We start from the raw sequence: 21,589 nt of genomic DNA on the forward strand, positions 1-21,589 counted from the left end.
TTTTGTGTTCTCTTTTGAACCTTGTCTAAATGTTCGTCTATGCGCGGCAGAACAGCCAGGAAAGCCAATGGAACCCGCTGAAAAAAAATAGCAACGTGTTGGCTGGAGGACGAGTTATCTCGTCCTAGCGCATACAGCATAATTCTGGAGGACGAGTTATCTCGCCCCTAGAAGTCGATGTATTAAACATACTAGTCATGAAAATGAATCGATGGAACACCCTGTACTTGCGATAACAATCAATAGAATGATCCGATACGTATAGGGGTCGGGGGGGGGGGGGAGCAACAGAAAGTCAAAAGAGTGCTCGACCCGAAGCACAGTTCTTTCAAGAATAAAATAACGAAAAGAAATCCTCAGCCAGCCTATGAACCCTAGGAAAGCAATTACATATTTTTTTTCCCGGCTCTCTAATCGACTTTCTCGCATGCGATCAACACGTGTACGCAGTCTGCATTCTTGGCCATTAAACACGAATTAAGACGAGAACGTTCCACGCGCCCCTTCTTAATACGTTCGAGGGAACGGGCTTTCTATTTCGACTGAGCACACTCGACAACATTCGCTTTCATCAGAGGTGTGTTTTCGCGGGCAGAGGCGGGAGGCCGCAATAAAAATGCAAATGGACCTCGAACGCAAAGGGGCTTCGCAGCCATTCGCGCAAAAACAAAACTCAAATCTGCATAATGCGAGATGAATTGCATCAGAAATTGCGAGCGGCGGCAAGAGCTCTGTGCTGACGATATCGTCTGCCTTGTTCTTTTGCGACCCAGTAGATGGCCGCGCGAAAATGAGCCGCATTATATTACGAGAGAGAATTTTGTCGAATCGGATGCAAATGTGGTGGAACGTCATGAGAACGATTAATTCTTCGTGATCAGGTTCGATTGGAAGAACTTGGTTGTTTCATTAGAAGAGAATAATTTTCTCTTTCATAAATGGGTAGTTGTTACGTTAGAAGAAATCCCCCCCCCTTATAATAGATAGTTGTTGTTATATTAAACAATAACTTTCCCAACTAGATACGTGTTTTAAAGAAGATAATTTTCCATTTTTATTAATGGATAGTTGTTGCATGAAAAAAAAAAAAAAAAAAAAACTTTTTCTAAATAGATAGTTGTTATATAAGAAGAAAATAATTTTCTCTTTCACAAATGGATAGTTGTTACATTAGAAGAAAATAGTTTTCTCTTTCATTAATGGATAGTTGTTACGATAGAAGAAATCCTCCCCCCTCCCTTTTTATAAAGAGATAGTTGTTGTTACATTAAAAAAAAAAAAATTCCTAAATGGATAGTTGTTATATAAGAAGAAAATAATTTTCTCTTTCATAAATGGATAGTTGTTACATTAGAAGAAAATAGTTTTCTCTTTTATACGTGGATAATTGTACCGTTAGAAGATTTTCGTTCCCTTTTATAAATGAATAGTTGTTACATTAAACAAAAAAAATCCTAATTGGATAGTAGTTATATAAGAAGACAATTTTCCATTTTTATAAATGGAGAGTTGTTACATTAAACATTGAAAAAACCTGTTTCTAAATTGTTACATAAGTTACCCAAGAATAAAATAATTTTCTCTTTCATAAATGGATAGTTGTTGTACGTAACATTAAAAAATAACTTTCCCAACTAGATACTTGTTATATAAGAAGATAATTTTCCATTTTTATAAATGGATAGTTGTTATATAAGAAGAAAATTTTCTCGTTCATAAATGGATAGTTGTTACATTAGAAGAAAATGGTTTTCTCTCTCATACGTGGAATAATTGTACCGTTAGAAGATTTTCGTTCCCCTTTTTATAAATGCATAGTTGTTGTTACATAATTTTTTTTCCTAATTGGATAGTAGTTATATAAGAAGATAATTTTCCATTTTTATAAATGGAGAGTTATTACATTAAACATTAAAAAACCTTTTTCTAAATTGTTACAAAAGATACCTAAGAAGAACATAATTTTCTCTTTCATAAATGGATAGTTGTTACATTAGAAGAAATAGTTTTCTCTTTTATACGTGGATAGTACCTGCACAACTCAGTAAAACTATAAGGACATATTTTAGTCATTAAACTATACAAGCTGAATTTTAAAGGAATCAAATACTTTTTTCAAGCAGATATCTTCTTTCTATGAAAAACTAATTGAAGGAGGAGAAAAGTATATTTGCCCCTCCCCCTCCACTCACAAAGATAATTAGAGCAACATGTTTCGAAGTATCGAGTTCTTGGAAAGTCGTTTTCTAAAGAATCCAAAAACTAAAACATTTTAGCATCCTCAGGTTGCATCAAATCAACCAAAAAAAGTTTCAAATGCACATTAATTTATAATTTTTACTCTCTGCATATTTCAAAATTCTGAAAACAATTTAATTATCAGGATCTCTTTCATAAATAATCTACTCAAAAAAAAAAAAAAAAAAAAAAAAGCTTCTGGGATGAACTATTCCAAATGCTCCCAAAAAGAGTGAAAGGTAAGTTTATGACTAAAGACTGCCTACGTTATTAAAGATATTTTTTATGTTTTCAAAAAAAAAAAAAAAATAAATAAATAAAAAAACATGTAGGATTTAATAGCAAGTTTTAAATTATGAAACCGTTTATACTAAGTGTTTTCTTAGTTCATAATACACTCTAAAGAATTTGAAATATTCGAGATTGTTGAATGAAAAAACACCAGAGGGAGGCGGAAATATGGGTTGAAATTTTTCCGCAGTAATGATTTGGCATTTTGCACGCAAATCATAGCTTTTTACTTATTGTTCACAAACAAATGGAATAAAAAAAAGGGGGGGGGGGGGTTCACAATAATGCTAGAAACGAAAAATAGAATGTTTTAGTTAACAATGCCGATGTTTTGCACTAATGATGTCCCATCTGAATAACATTAAAACTGGAATGGAGAAGTTAGATTGAAAAAAAAAAAAAAAACATAGGAGGGTGTGTTTAAAATCTCAATTGGTGGACAAAGAGCGAAACTTTTCTTGTCTGTCGAAATTTAACCCAGAAGAAAAAAAAAAATTTTTTTTTTGAACTGCACTCAGCAATTTAATAAGTTAAATTTATAAATTTCAAGAAACTCATGTGGGTTTTTGGATTTTATATGAGTATTTTCAGAAAATGAAGTTAAAAGGCTGAAGGTTGAAATCTCTGTTTCAAAAGAATGAATTAAGGGGTCATAAGAAAATTATCGCCGGAAATTTTAAAAACAATTCATATTCCTGTGTTTTGACTAATAAGATACACTATATGACCAAAGGTATTGGGACACTTGCGAAAATTCACATCACTGATATTCATGAAGATATAAGCATTTCTCTCTGAACTACGAATTTTATTTGAAGGTTTTTTTTATCTCCTAACACGTAAAGTTTTCCATCAAAGCTTACCAAACTTTCAGAAAACTAGACAGTACAAAAGAAGTATTATATTAAAATTTGAAATTAAAATGTTGAAAATTTGTTCAAATATGAACGTTAAAAGCAAATAATTTTTCTCTGCGCATGCGCGAAAGATAGCAACTTAAACCTTTTATAATCAAAACCCCAACTAGATTCTCCAACTCATAATAAAATTTCAGTTCAATATCTTAAAAATTCAAAAAGTTATCAGCGTTCTACTAAGCTGAATTTGAACAGATCTTGGTATGCTGCGAGGACTTGCTAGGCGTCGTTCGCAAGTTTGCAACATTTGCTTGCAATCGCTCAGTGTGATTCGTGATAAAAAAATATTTGCGGACGATCCCTCGCGATTCGTAATCTGCCCAAGATCTATTCAAAATCAGCTTAGTAGAACGCTGATAACTTTTTGAATTTTTAAGATATTGAACTGAAATTTTATTATGAGTCGGAAAATCTAGTTGGGGTTTAGATTATGAAAGTTATAAATTGCTATCTTTCGCGCATGCGCAGAGAAAAATTAATTGCTTTAAACGTTCATATTTCATCAAGTTCTCAACCTTTTAATTTTAAATCTTAATATTATACTTCTATTGTGTGCTGTCAAGTTTTCTGAAAGTTTGGTAAGCTTTGATGGAAAACTTTGTGTGTTATGAGCCAAAAATCTTAAAATAAAATTCGTTGTTCTGAGAGAAATGCTTATATCTTCATGAATATAAGTGATATTTTCTCGAAAAAAAAAATCGCCAATTGTCTTAAATTTTTTTTACTATTGACTGCCACAAAAAATCATTGATGTATATCAGTATCTATTGCACTAGTTCGTAAATCTATAAAGTATTTCTAAAAGGCAGTTGAAGGCGTATACTTGCAATTTAAACAAAAAGTTAAGTATAAAATGCATTAAAAAAATAAAAAAAATTAAGCCTATAATAATAAAAATGACTTTTCTTTCAGAAAGCATTTTAAACTGAATCTTGTGTCAATTTAGCGTACCCAGAGAAAACTTTCAAGTATAATTTTAGTTCAGTTGCACAAAGAATTCTATTATAAATGGAATTTCTAGTTCACTTTTAAAAAGTCAATTCAATCCCACGTCAATAGAGTTTGCTTGACAAAGAAAATTCGAGGTAAAGAACGAAAGTTAATTTGTCTCCTCTATTTGCTCGTATTTAGGAAATTTTAGAACTGCAGTTCAATTTTATTGGGTTTAAGTTTCTAGTGCTCTGAAGGTCAATGAAGGACGTATAGAGGGACCGAAATAAAAGCGATCTGGAAGGTATTGAATCTTATATTTTCGGGGCCGCTTTTATTTTAGCCGCCCTGTAATAAGTAGGTTTAAAAAAACAGTAAAAAAAAATTAAAATTCTAGGTGTGGCATATTTACGCGTGATATTTTTCACGTTAACCTTTCACTCCAAACTTGCAATGGATATGCAATTTAAATGGGATAGTATTAATTACTCTAAAACATTAAATGTGCTTTCGCTTAGATATTAGTAAAATGTTATTCAAAAGTAACATATAATTTTCCGTTATCTAGATGTCGGACGTCATAATGCGCCAAATCTCACCGCTCATCGTGAAACCACGCCAAATATTAACGCCTAGCACTGTGACGTACGGATTTGAGACAGTTAGCCGCTATATAGTTGGCCGCATCAGCTTAAGTTTAGCCATTTTGGATCGGATTTTTCATTGTTGCGCTGCTAAGGTTACCACAACTAAGCTTCAAGTTTCGCCAAATTTGCCGATCGTCTCTAAAATTTTTATTTTACAGACAATGCACATGCCGGTAATAATCACTCGCAGTGAACAATCACCAAATACGATGACTCGCCAGAAAAGACAGCCACTCAAACACGCGCGCCGATCCAAAATGGCTGATCTAGGGGCCTTAGTTGCATGCAGAGACGATGTCGTGGCTGTGGATTTTGATCTTGGGCTCTACCGTGAAGATAATCTGCAGCCTTCATCACTCTGCCAAAAGACATCTCTCAGCTAGGGGCAAAGGATGGATCATATAAGAGGTGTGTTAGAAAAGTAATGAGGCTGTCTACACTGCGAGAGATCTGGCAACGCAGTTTTAATCTGCTTGTCTCATAGACTAACAATAAGAATAGACCGAGCTATGGCAAACCTTTTGCTGCTCATAAACCAAACCATGTGACTGGTGGATATTCTAGTAACAGCGGGCGGAACACGAAAGAATGATCTTTTATGGAGTCCGATTTGTAAATTTGTTATTCTAAATTGTAAATATTTTGTTAATATAGTGAGTTTTTCGTGTTTAGATAGTATTGTGCATTTTCTTTAGTCAATTTCAACAACTCTCTAAGCAATTAAAGATGCAAGCGCCCAAAAAGAATCCTCAAACGGTAAGATTTTTACCTACAATTTCAATTTAAGATACCGATTAGCATATTTTTGCGTTAACGCAAAACGTTTACGCCATTATGTTCACGCCAACGCTGATGTAGCAGTTCCAAATGAAATAAAAGTTACTGAAAACGGTGATAAAAAAACTAATTACTAATGTCAAAATAATGCATAACTAAAAGAAAAACAGTTTAATCTCTGCACTTGGGGAAAAAAAAATTATAATCAAAACACATTACTTCTTAAAATACATGTCGAGTGCCAAACTATAGATAATCCTGCCATCTAGCAACCATGCTGCCAAAGTTTTCGCCAAGCCTCCCACCAGTCACATGATGCATCCATAAACCAATTTCTTCATCAGCAAGTCTGGGAAAGCTCGGTCTACTCTTATTATTAGTCTATGGCATGTCTAGATAAAGGTGTATTTATCCCTTCTAGATGCACAACTAGTAGCAGAATTTGTTTCAGAAGTCCGGGCCGTAGGCAGTGGCGTAGTTAGTTTCTGCCGCCCGGGGCGGTACCTCTATTTGCCACCATTTCACCGCGACATATCTAATACATTAATCCGTCGAAAATCATTGAACAAATTGAAAACTTCATTCAAAGAAGAAAACGGAAACTAATTTAAAACCCGTATTCTTCCTACAAAAAAAAAAAAGGGGGGGGGGATGTTAGGCGCATATCTTGGAGAAATATTCTCACTTTAAACCAAAAATCAGTTAGGAGTAACGTTTAGGGGTATAGAGTTCTCTCACGAATCTTCGCCAAAACTGATCAGTTTCAGCTTTTGGTGACATTAGGAAGTCAGGGTCTTTTCTCGAATATTTTCCGAAATTTACGTTTTAAAAATACAGTTTTAGTGTGTCTTAGTTCACATTAAGGGAATGAGGAAGGTTCAGAGGCTCACTACGGAAATATTTCAATGTTGAACAGAACACTGAGAAGCGCAGTTGTAGTCACGACAAAACCTTACATTTCGAAAAGGTTTTTTTTTTTTTTTGCCTCCATTAATTGATTTAAAGTATGATTCAATTACTTTTAGATTTTTTTCTCCCACATCAAAGGTGCTGAATTGCCGCCATTCAAAATATGCCGCCCGGGGCGGACCGCCCCCTCCAAGCTATGCCACTGGATGTGGGTCAAGAATTTAAAAAAAAAAAAAAAAATAGACGGCAAGATAAACCGACATTCGTAAAATCTAAATCGGCAACAAGAAAGTCTTAAAATGAGATGCTAATACAAGTACACGCTATCTATGGATTATGGTCCCAGAAAAAAACGCAAAAATCGGATTTTTTTCCCTCTAAAACCTTTAGGTTCTTTCTCCTCAACTAAGAAATAGTCTGCAGACTTTCTGAAGACTCAGAGTTTCGGCTACCAGGGGTGCGAGTTTCAGCTCTGTACCGCAATCACGTGACTCTTGAGAATGCATTACCTGTATTGGGGAAACGATAGATTAAATTTGAATCGATGATTTTAGAAAGGGGACTTTGCACCCTTTCTAAAATTATCGATACAGTTGTGTTCTCGTTGTCTGTTACTAGAAAGAAACTGGATTTTAGAGAATCCATAGGTTGTCAAGTTTTATGCTAAACTTTTGGAAATCAGTGAGTGGGATCTTCGAAAAGTAGAAAAAGGCCTTTGGGGAACATTCCTTATCAAGAGGATTAGTTTTACACTGGTATGAATCATTTTTGGAAGGCCGAGTAAATTACAATTCGCCAAGAAAATAAGAAAGCACTGCATCTATCTTTCAATCAGTTATGTCTTTATAAATTAAAGCTGTGGTAGCCAACAAATCAACAAATACAAATGTGACGACCAGCCAACAGGTTCAGGGCCCAGCTAGGCGGTTACTAGTCAATTCATTAGTGTTCATTGAGGATCAATGGCCCGCTTAAGGCTCTCTACACTCTTGATGATTACAACCTCTTCCGGTAAGCTGTTCCAAGTGCCCAAAGCCCTACTAAAGTAGTAACTTCTCCTAGTTTCGATGTTTGCTTGAGATTTGAATAGCTTAAAATAATGAAGGCAATATTAACCGGAGATTGCTCGCGCGACCAAAACGAACGGGAGTGCTCGCGCAGGGTATCTCATACCCGAGGAGGTTTTAGTATTTTCGAGTTCAATTTTTTTTTCCCAAAAAGGTTGAAAATGCAAATAAGAGAAAAGAGTATAATTATAAAATACTTTCTTAAAAGACTTGCATTCAATTTCTACATTTTTTTTTTCCTTTTTTTGCAAATGCATGCCATATGGTCCATGCAAATGTTTTGTCACATTTTTCACACACAAATTTGGTTTCTGTCTTTTATATTGGGATTTTCAGTACAGCTTTTGTACGTTGACTTTGCTTTTTTAGCAGGGGGTGCAATGTCTTCACTAGATCCTAGTTTCAATTTTAAGTCTCTTGGAAGCATTGCGTATGCTTTAGTTCAGAACTGTAGCAGAAATACTCGTGCAGGGTATGATACACCCCGTAGAAGTCAATTCCATAGAAACTAATTTTAGAATGTCCCCACCGTTTCTACCCCTTCAAGGTTATCACCTATGGGTCAGCTGCTCAAGGAATCGTCCACTTCAAAAAAAAAAGCGTGGGGAGAAATTTGATTGAAAGCGAAGAGGTGGATATGTCATACCCTGCGCGACAAGGGCGCCCATATAGGGGGGCAAAGGGTGGGGGGCTCGAGCCCCCCATTGAAATTAGAACTTCCTTGCTTTAAGTACCTTTTTCTTTGCAAAAATGCAAAAACATTTCTTCTCTAGCCATTAATGAATAAGTTATTAAAAATGTCAAATTTTAATGACTAATCTGCCCTGAAATCGGTTTCCACATGGAAAATATCCAGCTAAACCACGAGGAAAATATTTAAGCCCCCCCCCCCCTTTCAACTTTGCATATGGGCGCCCATGCTGCGCGAGCAATCTCGGGTTAAGCAACAAATTTATGAATCAGTTCTTCGTGAAATGTACAACGGTTTACTGAAACCTACTCGGAAGACACAAGTGTAGCACATTTGGAAGGAGACGCAACTCCATCCAGGACGCAAACATATCGAACCATCAATAGGGAAGTTTTCGATTTTTCAATTTTATTTTTATATGATAGAGTAACATGTATAAACATCATAGGTGAAAAAATTTTTGCGATACGATAAGTAGTTTTTTTTTAAATTAATTTTTAAAGTTCAAGCGCCTGTGACGTCAGATGGCATAGGAAGTGACGTCCGATAGGAGAGAAACGCTAGCGAACCGGTTCCCATGTCATGGGAGAAACCGAAGAACGTGCATTCGACTTCGAAGATGAAACGTAAAAGGCTTCCTCGCATTAAACTCCTCGCGTTTCTGGAACATTAAACCTCTCATCCTCTCGGAAATATTCGAATATCACCATTGATATTATTTGAGGAAGATTATTTAGATTGTGCTTTAACGAATCCGGCCTCCATAGTTTGTTCAAAAGGATTATTGAATTTCTAAAAAATAAAAATATCAGCGCGCTCAAAATGTCCCTAGCGAAAACAAGGGATCTTCGGCGGAAGGCTGCCCATTCGCGCCCTGTGACGTAGGCTCGTGACGTTTCAGAAGCGCGCACTTTTGCGCGTGGATTTTTAAAAATTCATTAAAAATCAACCACGGTGTTTTAAAATTCGGCGATGGTGATTTTTTTAGTTTTGAGGGTCAATTAACAATATGCAATAGCCAAAAAATGAACATTTAATAGGTTGCAACTTCCCTATTAGAGAGCCAGACGATCCATTACTTACCACAGAGAGGAATGTCGCAGTGCTGCCACCTGACTCTGGGATCCATCGTGTAGCACCAAGGCACGGGCTCCTCACCGCCCGCATTCCTGCAATAGTTCTCTGAATTGAGCACCTCGGGGAACACTTTCGGGGGACGATTGTGATGGTGAGGTTCCTGGAGGGGAAACGAGATCATCATTTATATGCAGCAAAAGCAAGCGAGGGACGGGATCTTTGTCTTTTGGATTGGGAGCGACATCAAATTGAGAAATAATGAGACATTAAACATGCTCGCTGTTACCCAACAATAATATTTATTGATGACTTATATGATAACCCTTTAAATCTTAAGTCATCCAAATATCTGTCGATGTATAGTAGATTTGCATTCGGTAAACATATCTAAAAGAACTGATTGATATAAATAGGAGCGCGATCGGGCAACTAACGTTTTAAATCGGCTTTTAACACTTGATTATTACCCATATATCTATTACTAGCATTCCCGTATTCGGCATTGCTCTGGTAATGGAATTAGCAGGGGTTAACAGTGCTTGGTGCACCTAGTTTCGAAAATCCCCTATAATAATTACTTATTACCTATAACTTTTTCTAATTTGGGGAGGATCCCGGTGCCCCTGGACTCCTAACATATATGCCCTTGTCCTTAACCGATCTGTAACTGTTATTAACTATCCTTTTAAAGTATTGATTATCTTTGCAAACACAGGCCATCCACATTTCATTGATATACCTATGTTTAAGCAAAAACTTCTTTGTATACAACATTTTTAGTTTTTTTTTTTCTTTTCTGGTGCTAATATTATTAAGCTGCTTGATGAACTGACTTTGGAGCAAGCTACATAACATTGGCCGTGTGAAAAAAAGTCTTCTCTTAAATCGATCCCTGCTACTTTTAATGTCTGTCCTTGTGACTTATTAATGGTTATTGCAAAGCAAACTTTAACAGGAAACTGCACTCTTCTAAATTCAAAAGGATAGTCCGCCTGTGATGATGTTCTTAAAAACTTCGTTTCTAGTTTTGAAAAAATGAAAGCAATAGACAGAAACATTATGATTTGACTTGAGAAAAGCCTCGAAGAATCACGTGAGAAACAAAAACAATATCAAATTTATAGTTCGCTATCGACCAAAAGTTGAGATGAAGTATTGAATAATGATTTGAATGGAGGAAAGCCTTCGAAAATAAGGGATTTGAATTTCAACGACAGGTTTTAATTTCTCAGAAATTAATGGGTTTTAATTAATTTCTCCCGAACTAATTGAGATTTCTAAAAATCCTTTCTTAGTGGTTACTTCCGTAATCATGCGGACATGCCTGCCAAATTTCAAGTCTGAAGCTACAGTGGTTTTGGCTGTGCGTTGATATATATATATATATATATATATATATATATATATATATATATATATATATATATATATATATATGTTATCTCAGGACATTGATTTTTATATATTAAGATTACTGTCCAACCAAGGATTGTATGGAATTTTCAAACGCCCAGATAAGACGAATCTATGTGAATGAGGGGGAAAAGTAAGAATTTGATGCCGGTATTCCGCTCTTTTGAATGAGACTCTGTTTCTGCAAAAGCTGACATCGCTAAAAAATAATAGATTCGTCCATTTCGGCTGTAAAACGGATGTTTGTCTTTCCATACAATCCGTGGTCAGACAGTATGCAAGCACATGAGCAAAATCATGTGCTAGCATAATATAATTCATCTTATTTATTCGCGAAATGAGTTGATAAACCCATGTCGTTCAGTGACGGATCTACGATTTTCCCGAGCTTGGTCAAAACCATGAAACTAATGCCCTTGCCCATGTTCTTTTAAGTTCTTCTATCGAATCAACGAAAAAACACAGCAATAAGATAAATTTGCAGCCCTAAGAATTTTCAGTCCGATTCGAGGCAAAGTTCCTGGCTTGCTTCCCTCTAGATCCGGCACTGATGTATGTAAACATTCGGTACGCACCTAAATGTATCTGAACATATCTCATACAATAGGCACACTGAAAAATAATAAGAAATCAAGTATTACCTGTACATCCCACCTCTGACAAGGGATACCACTTTTTGTCACGTTAGCAGTTCCTTGGTAAAATCGACCACGCCCTCGTATGCAATCAGCTGAAAAGATAAAAGTAGCTCTCCTGTACATGTACATCTCTATTAAAACGTGCACAGAACAAAGCAATAGTTAAGTTAAAAATTGACGAAGAAAAATAAAAGAAATTGGAAAATGTCTTGGGAAAAAATTGGAAAATAATACAAATACAAAAGTGACAACCAGAAACAGGCTCTGGGCCCAGCTAGGCTGGTCCTAGTCAATTTACAATCCCCAGCGAAGATCAATGGCCCTCTTAAAACTATCTACTCCATTGCTCATTACAACCTCTTCTGGTAAGCTGTTCCAAGTGCCCACGACCCTACTAAAGTAGTAGTTTTTCCTAATATCCATGTTAGCCTGAGATTTAAATAGCTTAAAGCAATGACCCCTTGTCCTGTTTTCAGTGCTAAACTTCAGCCCCGTAACATCTTTCATTTCAATAAATTTAAAGAACTGAATCATGCCCCCTCGGTCTCTTCTTTGCTCAAGACTGTACATTTTTAGCCTCCTAAGCCTGGAATCATAGTCTAAGTGAGAAAGTCCATTTATTAGCCTTGTAGCACGCCTTTGAACTCTTTCCAATACATTAATATCTTTTTTAAGATAAGGAGACCAAAACTGAACAGCATACTCCAAATGAGGTCTTACCAAACTTCTATATAAGGGCTACTGCTATCTTTTCCTTTTATCTAGTTAGTAGTAGAGCAGTGTCCAGGCCATCACTCGGGATGTCGTACTTGGAACTTTCAAGAATACCTGGTATAGCTTGACCACGAAAAGATGGCGGATGGCGTTGAAGCAAAAACATCATTTGTAATAGGGTGTTTGTTATTATTTTGGAACAGATAGGATTAGCGAGATGATGCCTCTAACTATTTGGTGCTTTCTGGCAGATTCTACCTATTACAAATGATGTTTCGCTTCAAGGTCATCCGTCTTCTTTTCATGGTGAAGCTTTATGGTCTCAGCACGGTCCAAGTAGCTGAACGTCAACTGTAGACACTTCTTCAAAGTACTTTGTTGTACTTCTGTATTCACTCGCATTATTTTAACACATCGCTTCCTACTCGTTTAAAATACTCTAAATACTGTGTGATTTCTGACTCTAAGCACTGCGGGCGATCTCTGAATTTTGCAGTTGGAGAGGATCAGATGACATAGTTCACCTAATCCTCTCCCCTTCCATTGTCACATGCCAAGCTAAATCATATAAACAAATTGTTACGGAAAAAAGTTTGTATTTCAACCAAAACGTATGATGTCACACTCTTGTTATAAAGGGTGTCCCAAAATTAACGCAGGATTTGAATTTGCCGCCATTTTTGCAATAAATTGTGGGCAATCTTGAAAAAAGAACAATTTGGCAGCTGAGGGTCTAGGGTTATTACAAATGGAGCGTTTTCGATTCTATAATGCGTTTTCATTATCGAACAATTATTTGAAAAATAATGAAAGTTTGGGCGGGTCAAGCAGTTTACTGTTATTGGCGCTCGATATCGCAATTAAGTAATGCGCAGGTGGTTGTGGGATGGCTGACATAGACGTTTGACTTCAAATAACCCCATAGGGAGAATAATGATGTAAAATCACACGATCTAGGGTACAATTCATATCACCGAAACGAGGGAGTACACGAACAGGAAATTCCTTATGCAGTGATTGAATTGTTTCGCTGGCTGTATATAATAGCATAACACTCCATTTTTACGAACCCTAAACTCCCAGCTGTCAAGTTGTTCTTTTTCCGTGGCTGCCAACAATTCACAGCAAAAATTGTGGCAAATTCAAATCTTGCGTTAATTTTGGGACACCCTTTACTTTCCCTCCCCCTTGTCACAACTTCACGAATCCCCAGGAGAAAGGTATTCGAAGATTCTTAAGCCCAATCAGATTGTGATAATTACGAATCCCAACAAGAGAGAACAAGAAGACTCACTTGTTATCTCCTCTTGCTGTATGTCCGTGAGATGGGCGTTCGAACAGGTCTCCTTCCCTCCTTTGGAACCCAGCATGGGCAGCGAGTTGCAGTCGGGCAGTCTGAAGTGGCCCCTCGACTTGAAGAAGATTCCTCTCTGCTTGTTGTCTTCCACCAGGGCCCACTCGTTGTAGCAGAAGAGTTCCTTTATCGCGATGCAGTCCTCTCGGCAGAGTGGTTTGAGCCTTGCCACCCCCTCCGACCACTCGCACTTGGGAAAAGCATAGTAGCACAGAATCACCTCGGCAGCACTCCTGCAGATATTTTATCACCATTCATATGGTCTTTAGTTAGATTTATAACTCATGACACATAAATAGTTTGAAAACAGAACATGGGAGACATTTTAATTTTAAGAGCGACAGGGTTTTATGAAATAAAATTTCGGGGCATTTTCTGCCATGCAAAAGAAAATGCTACATTTACTGTCTCAAGATTTGTAAAATTTTAATATTGAAATTTGTAATTTCAGAGTATAGCTGGCGAATCAGCTTGCTGCCGTTTGCAACTAGGTAAAAATAGACTTTTGAAAATACAAAAAATAAGATTGTAACTTCAGTATTCAAAGAAAAGCCAAGAAATAAACAGCAGGTAAAATTTGAACATAGGAATATTAAGATAAATAAATACCTTTGCGCTGAACAGTAGAGTAAGAAATAAACAACGTCAGAAAAGCACAATTTCGCAAATTACTGCAGACACGTGTTTCGGCGTTACAGGGAAAGCCTTTTTCAATGCAATAAGTAATGCGCTTATGGATGTAAAGACATTCGACAAAAGCTTAGACATCCGACATCCGCTTTTGTCGGATGTCTTTTCATCCCTAAGTTCAATACTTTTTGCATTGAAAGAGGCGTTTCCTGTAACGCCGAAACACGTGTCTGCAGTAATCTGCGAATTTGTGCTTTTCTGACGTTGTTTATTTCTTACTCTATAGGAATATTACTTTTTTTCACTGGAAAAAGAGTCTGGGAAAAGGTTATATAAGACAGGGAAATGGGGTGGGGATATGTATATTAATTTCCGTTTTTATCGGAAGTATCAAATTATTTTGCTACAGATTTTGAAATACGTTTGTCAGTCTTTCATTGCAGAAAATGCAACAAACATCATTCTTCACTCTTAAATTATAGTCAGATGAACAGTTTTGGATTTTGTTTTTTAAAAACGTTACAGCATTAGACATCAAACGAACGGAAAAATCATTAATTCTGTACCTTAAAGTCAGACTAACGTTGGTCACACTATCAATACTTTTCACGAGATCGTAAAAACGTTTGTCGGATGCATATAAAGGTTGGGCCTCTGTCATATCACTGGTAAATTATAAAGGATATTTTCAAAATAGAACTACGTTGTTTTGGCTTCTGTGGAATGGAATTCTACGCACTATGTAACAGAAAATCGCCATTTTTGGACTTTCATTAGTCTAGTTTTGAGGTTCAGAATTAAGGAGCACAAACAGATGTTTCTGAAACATTTCAACTATCTCACACGTTAATAATTAACATACCTCTTAAATAATTATAATAATAATAAACATACTTGCAAGGTTCGAGCAGCGAGGAGATAAGTTCCCTCCAAAGTTCTAAAGAAATCTGTTCATTGATGGGGATAGGATGATTTTCACTGGTGAAGTTGTAATACACGAGACTGGTGCCATTGATGTACTTTCTGCACACCTGCCCAGTGTAAGGTGCGCAGTAACCTAAGGCCTCCTCGTCACCCCCGACAGGTCCATCCTCTTTGGGCATGTCGATTCCTATGAGGTCCTCTGGCGGTCGTTTCTCCTCTTCTTTTCCGGTGTCCTCCTCTTCGTCTACTTCATTCACCAGTAGAGAGTCTTCTTCGAATGGGTCGTCATCTTCGTCTTGGGACCTGTTGATTTCCGAGCTGAAGTCTTCGACTGAATCATCTGCAAATACATATTGAAATATGAAATGGTACTTTTCAAGAAATTAAGCAAGTTCTCGTTGAGTTTGAAGAGAGGGGGATGCATTCCAAGTGTAAATACAAGTACGTAGCAATTTATTGCTAAGAAAATCGTACGAACTTACTCAAAAGTTCGACGGAGCTTAACACTAGAAAGACTGAAATTTTCTGTATACCTAGAAAGACTAAAGGGGACAGTGTGGCCCCTACCCATTGTTTGGGTGAATTCTTTTAAAAATTCTTCCTAAGTGAGTCCACATGCCCGATGCACCTTCTTATATAACTAAATAGAAACTTAGGACATTATTAGTTTCGGCTTTTGTATCTTTACTTGCCAAAAGGTAGAACTAGTTTATCTTCCAGGAGCAATGGCCGCGATTTGGCTGGTAAGCAATCGGTACTGTTTCTAGCATTTGGATATCCAACCGGCTGCATAAAGAGAAAGTTACAGGTAAACTAGAGTGGATAAAATTTGTTTTATGCTACAACTAGGTGAAAGGGATTTTTTTTTTAATTTCAAAATAGCTAAGGGGCCACTGTGGCCCCTCCCTTCTTTATAGGTATAAGGATCAATATTTACAGTACTATGAGGCGAATCATTAAATGATTAAACAAGCATTCAAATAGTGACGTATAATGACAATTCAGAAAGTTCAATTAAGCTTCGCTGGATATTGTTCGAGTTATTGAACAACAAACTACGCAAGGCCCCTCCGTCTTTCCAGAGTTAAGTGTCCTCAAAATAGTGAAAAAAGTGACCACAGGTTTCAAAAAGTGACCAAAAGTTTGCCCAAGCAAACCAAGCCTGCTTGCATTTGCGCGATTGACGCTGTAGAACGCGCTTCTTCGCCAGTCTTCTCACACTGGATAGGGTAATGTGGGTTGTCATGGCCACAACCCTTCAATTCCGTTTTTGCTTGGATTGATTGGGCTTATTGAACTGCCGTGGTTTGCTGTTTGCCGGATGGGAGAAATGAGCAAGGGGGAACTCGGTCGAGCTATTCGCTAGTTTTACTCATTTTAAGGAATAGAAAATTCATACTCCGTGTCTTCAATGAGCATAAAATTAACAAATTATTATTTTTTTTTTAATTCATCTTTAGGAGTGCCCAAGCACTGCTTGGTTTGCTAGGGCGGACCACACGTGACTGCCAAATAGTCACTATCAAAATAAATAGAACTATTAAGGTCTAGACGCAGTTAAGGGTCATAAAATAATAGAAAAAGGGATCATCAGATTCAAAAAGAGTTACCAAATAGTGACTACTAAAATAGAATTCAGATCATTTTTCAAACGTTTCATGACAATCCCCATTCTGTGGTTGCACTTTAAAATACTATAAAAGCACTTCTTTTCGCGATGCTTAAATTTTGACGAGGCCGTTGCAATGGCAAAACTTTCGGTTCTGTGCTTTAGCGAAATTTCCAGTTCACAAAAGCGCCGATATCTTCATTTTCGCGAAAATCTCGGCTTATGTAAATTTAATGCTTTTTTTGTAGTTGCCTTAAAGTAAGGACCAGAACCGATTGACATTGATAGGTTTTACAGTACAAATAAATGATTAAAAAATTGTATTAATTTGAATTTTTGGCATCTTAAATTCAAATTATGTTTTTCGCAATCACGAGCGTGTGTGTTTGTGTAGGCGCATGTGTGTGGGTGCGTGTGTGTGAGTGTATGCATGCATGTGTGTGAGTGTTGTGTAGGCGCGTGTGCGTGTAGGCGTTCGTGTGTGTGTGTGTGTGTGTGTGTGTAGGCGTTCGTGTGTATGTAGGCATGTGTGTTTGTGTCTGTGTGCAGGCATGAGTGTGTGTATGTGTGTGTGTAGGTGCGTGTATGTATGCGTGTGTGTGTAGGAAATGGATGCAACCTGGACACTGTTTTCGCAAGAGGAGCAGCATCGTGAGGATCCGGTCGACGGTGATGCTGCAGAGGGTGCTGGCGGGAAAATAAAATCAGCGTAACATCAAAAACAGTCAAATAAGAACAATAAGCAATCGTGATTGCTCAAAAAAATAATAAATAAAATAAAAATATCGATTGAAACATTTTTACGTCATTTTCCTAAAAAGGGATATTAAATTTCAAATATGATCTTTTTGAAGAGAAAACCATTACCTACGTTCAAAAAAAGCAGCCTATTAATTGGCTGCAGCATATTTATGCAGATAGCTATTCGGAGCAATCAAAATGGCTTACAATCAGTAGTTTTCGAAGAGCAGGCTAAAAAGAGGGTTTTATCGCGATACATTTCTTTTTGGTATAAGTTAATGATATTCTGGAAGATGCATTTCAGAAACACTCTACCAATTTACATTTGAAATAATATCAAAAGAAATATTCGAAAGACGGGCACGGGAAATGGAACGATAAGTAAAAATTTCAGACTCTGAAAATCTTTTTCAATATCGAGAATGAAGCCGGGTAATATTTTCTAGAAGATCACGCAGTTGTAATCAAACTGAACTATCTAAGAGATAGAATTTGGATCCATTTCTGAAGGAAAAGTAATTTGGGTCGAAAAGTTTCAATTTACGGGCATCCATCTGGGGGGAGGGGGGGGTGACCACGAAATGGAATCTTTCCGTTCCGCTGGATTTGAAAATTTTGCCAGTTGATGAAGTAGATATAGGAACAATAAGGTCGGATTTTTCTTTTTAATCAAAGCCTCCAATTATGCATTTTCCTTTTGATCTTTTTTACTAAAGGATAAAAATAATTAAAAACAAACAACATTGTGAGCTGAATGAAGAGAAAAAAAAAGAGGGAAGGGGTATATTCGTACTAAGTAATACTGATATCAGATTTCCAATATCATAGAAATGGATACTAACTGTAAGAGACTCATCTATTTCATAAGCAATAATGAATACAGTTTTGGATAACCCCCTACTATCATTCAAATTTTAATAAGTATCACATCTTTAGATACGAAAAAAAAAAATAATAATTTGAATTCTGAAATTTTGAGTTCAAATTATTTTTTCGCAATCACGAGTTGTAGCAGGACCCTACTCATTGGAGTTATTATTTCTAGAAACGGCTTCTGTCCCCCAAACCTGCCTCTCCTTCTGGGCGGTTACGCGTGTTTAGTTGTGTGCCTGTGTTATGGTGTGTGTTGATATGGTGTGTGTGTGGTGTGCAGGCGTGTGTGTGTGTAGGCGTGCGTGCGTAGACCTGCGTGTATGCACGTAGGCGTGAGTGTATGTGTGTAAAGGCGGGTGTGTGTGCGTCAGCGTGTATATGTGTCAGTGTGTATATGTGTAGTGTGTATGTGTGTAAAGGCACGCGCGTGTATGTGTGAATGTGTATGAGCGTGCATGTGTGTGGTACATGCACGCCACTGGATTCCAGGGGGCAGTGGTCAGGACCAGAGGAGACGCGCCAAGAGGCCCCTGGTCCAAGCTGAAAAAGGCACGGACATCAAAGACGGTCAAATGAAAACAATTAGCAATCGTGATTGCTCAAAAAATAAATAAATAAATAAATAAAATAAATAAAGAAAAATTAATTTGAATTTTGACCTCTTGAATTCAAATTATGTTTTTCGCAATCACGAGTATGTGTGTGTATGTAGGCATGTGTGTTTATGTGTGTAGGGGGGTATGTGAATGCGTGTGTACGCATGTGTGTTTGTGTCTGTGTGTAGGCATGAGTGTGTGGGTAGTTGTGTGTGTATGTGTAGGTGTCTGTATGTATGCGTGTGTGTATGTGTTTGTGTGTGTATGTGTTTGTGTGTGTATGTGTTTGTGTGTGTACGTGCGTGTAAGTGTAGGATATTGACGCAACCTGGAGACAGTTCTCGCTAGAGAAGCAGCATCGTGAGGCGGCCGGTCGACGGTGATTCTGCAGAGGGTGCTGGCGGGAAAATAAAATGATAGGACCTCAAAACAGTCAAATAAAAGCAATAAGCAATCATGATTGCTCAAAAAAAAAAAATAATAATAATAATAATTTGAATTATGAAATTTTGAATTCAAATTATGTTTTTCGCAATCATGAACTGAGACAGGACCCTACTCATTGGAGTTATTGTTTCTAGAAACGGCTCCTGTCCCCCCCCCCCCCCCCAAGTCTGCCGCTCCTGGTGGGCGGTTACGTGTGCATAGTTATGTGTGTGTGTGTCGGCTTGTGTGTACGTATACCTGTGTGTATACACGTAGGTGTGTGTGGGAAGTCGTGTATGTGTATGAGCATGCGTGTGTGTAGGACATGGACGCCTCCGACCAGGAGAAGTGGATAGCTCAGGACCGGCGCAGCCGCGCCGCCTACAGAGGATGGTGGACGGTGGTGCTGCAGAGGCATCTGGTCCAAGCCGAAAACGGCACGGACCTCAAAAACGGTGAAATGAGAACAATAAGCAATTGTGATTGCTCAAAAAAAAAAAAAAAAAAAAAAAAAAAAACCCGGAGGGGGGGGGGGGGAGGGGCAGAAGAATTTATCAGCTTTTGGTGCATGACTAGAACGCAACATTCAGTTTCTCATCTAGATTTGTCGCAAATACATTTTAAAAAGTAAAAAACATGTTTTGTGTTCTTGTTTTAAAAAATGGAAATAAACTTAATTTGAAGTATAATTCATAGAGTCTAAAACGTTCGACCTCAGGGAAAGATTCTCGGTCAAATACGTTTTTTACTTTGTAAACTGAATCAGTTGATGATTAAAAAAGGCCATCATACATACCGCACATCAAAAGGCATACGAATATGTGACACAAAAGATTTGTGAATCCAGCTATTGTTCGGTCTAGTACTTAGTTATTTAACTAAACGTTTAGCTATATCACAATTTGAAAGCTGTTGTGTACGCAACCACTGCAAGATATAAATTCATAGAATAGAATAGATATTCAATTCATAGAACAGAATAGATCGCTGTTCAGAGTCGAATCATTAGTGTTAAATAAAGGCCGTAAGTCGTCATCAGAAATTTTCGCAAGAGAAATTCGAATTCCTAAACAGTGGGGAACCCTTAAGAATCAATCAAATAAGCTCTTTTCATTTTTTTCTGTTATGAAGTTCCAACAAGCTACGATAAAATTAAAATTTTTAAAAATCTCGACTGAGTCGCAACTGTAGAATCAAGAGGGAAAATTGAAAATAATTTTAAAAGCCTTACATTATTCAAAATCAATGTCAAGTATTTTATTTGCTATTAAATAGAAACTGGCAACAGATAAAAATTTTAAATCATTGCTTTTAATTTCGGCCAACGATGAATTCGCAACTCCAACGAACTATAGGGGGCACTGCAGTCACTGTCTAATGGCGGACGAAAAAACTAAAACAAACGCATGTGGTAACGAAGAAAATGCTAAAAGTGTTGTGATTTTTGTTCGGATGTATGATTTTTTCGCTTTATTCTTTTTAAATTAATTTTCAAAGTCTTGTGGATATTCTGGCCCACGTAGAAAGAAATGAGAATTCAAGAAGCATTACTAAACGTCAAAGATTAATGCAAACTACGTAGTTCGTAGTTCTAAGCAGCTATTTCCACGATGTTGCATTCGATATTTATCAATTCTTGATAAAACTAAATAATAATTGTGGCCTGACAAAAATAACAATTAATGCTAGAAAATTCAATATGACATTACAAATTATTATCGAAAGAAGATGATCCTTTTTGCCTTGCTTTGGCTAGAGCTTATTGTTTTGCATTTGTTGCTGAGTTATTTCTCTCGAATTCCCGAATCGGTTAATTTAAAATTTTTCTGTTTCGATTTTTCTAATTTCTGAGTTACGATTTAATTATGTCATGTTATGCAAATCATCAACAAAATTCTCACGGACATATGGTGATAGTTTTCTTTTCAGTTGATTGACCATTATTTCTTTTTACTTATCGAATTCTGTAATCTTACTACCATTTTATTCCACTCATGATAAAAATTAAAAATGGTTTAACTAAAAACGCGAAATCTCGCCACGGCTACTTTGCTCGCACAATACTAAAACTATAACCCTAAACAAATTCGGCGAAACCTTTCATGAGCTGAGAATAAAAGGAATAAA

General features: G+C 36.9%; 1 protein-coding gene across 1 annotated transcript in view; it reads right to left on the reverse strand.

Moving 5' to 3' along the window:
* The window catches only part of LOC129220425 (tyrosine-protein kinase transmembrane receptor Ror2-like), a 90,284-nt gene that overhangs the window by 8,441 nt on the left and 60,254 nt on the right, over positions 1 to 21,589 (reverse strand). Inside the window, exons 5-8 of the mRNA XM_054854850.1 lie at positions 15,188 to 15,557; positions 13,604 to 13,896; positions 11,599 to 11,687; positions 9,551 to 9,704 (exon numbers count right to left, since the gene is read on the reverse strand). Of these exons, the coding sequence (XP_054710825.1) occupies positions 9,551 to 9,704; positions 11,599 to 11,687; positions 13,604 to 13,896; positions 15,188 to 15,557 (906 nt within the window). The remainder of the gene's footprint in view (positions 1 to 9,550; positions 9,705 to 11,598; positions 11,688 to 13,603; positions 13,897 to 15,187; positions 15,558 to 21,589) is intronic.

The sequence above is a fragment of the Uloborus diversus genome, chromosome 1 (genome assembly GCF_026930045.1).
Source record: "Uloborus diversus isolate 005 chromosome 1, Udiv.v.3.1, whole genome shotgun sequence".
NCBI lineage: Eukaryota > Metazoa > Arthropoda > Arachnida > Araneae > Uloboridae > Uloborus > Uloborus diversus.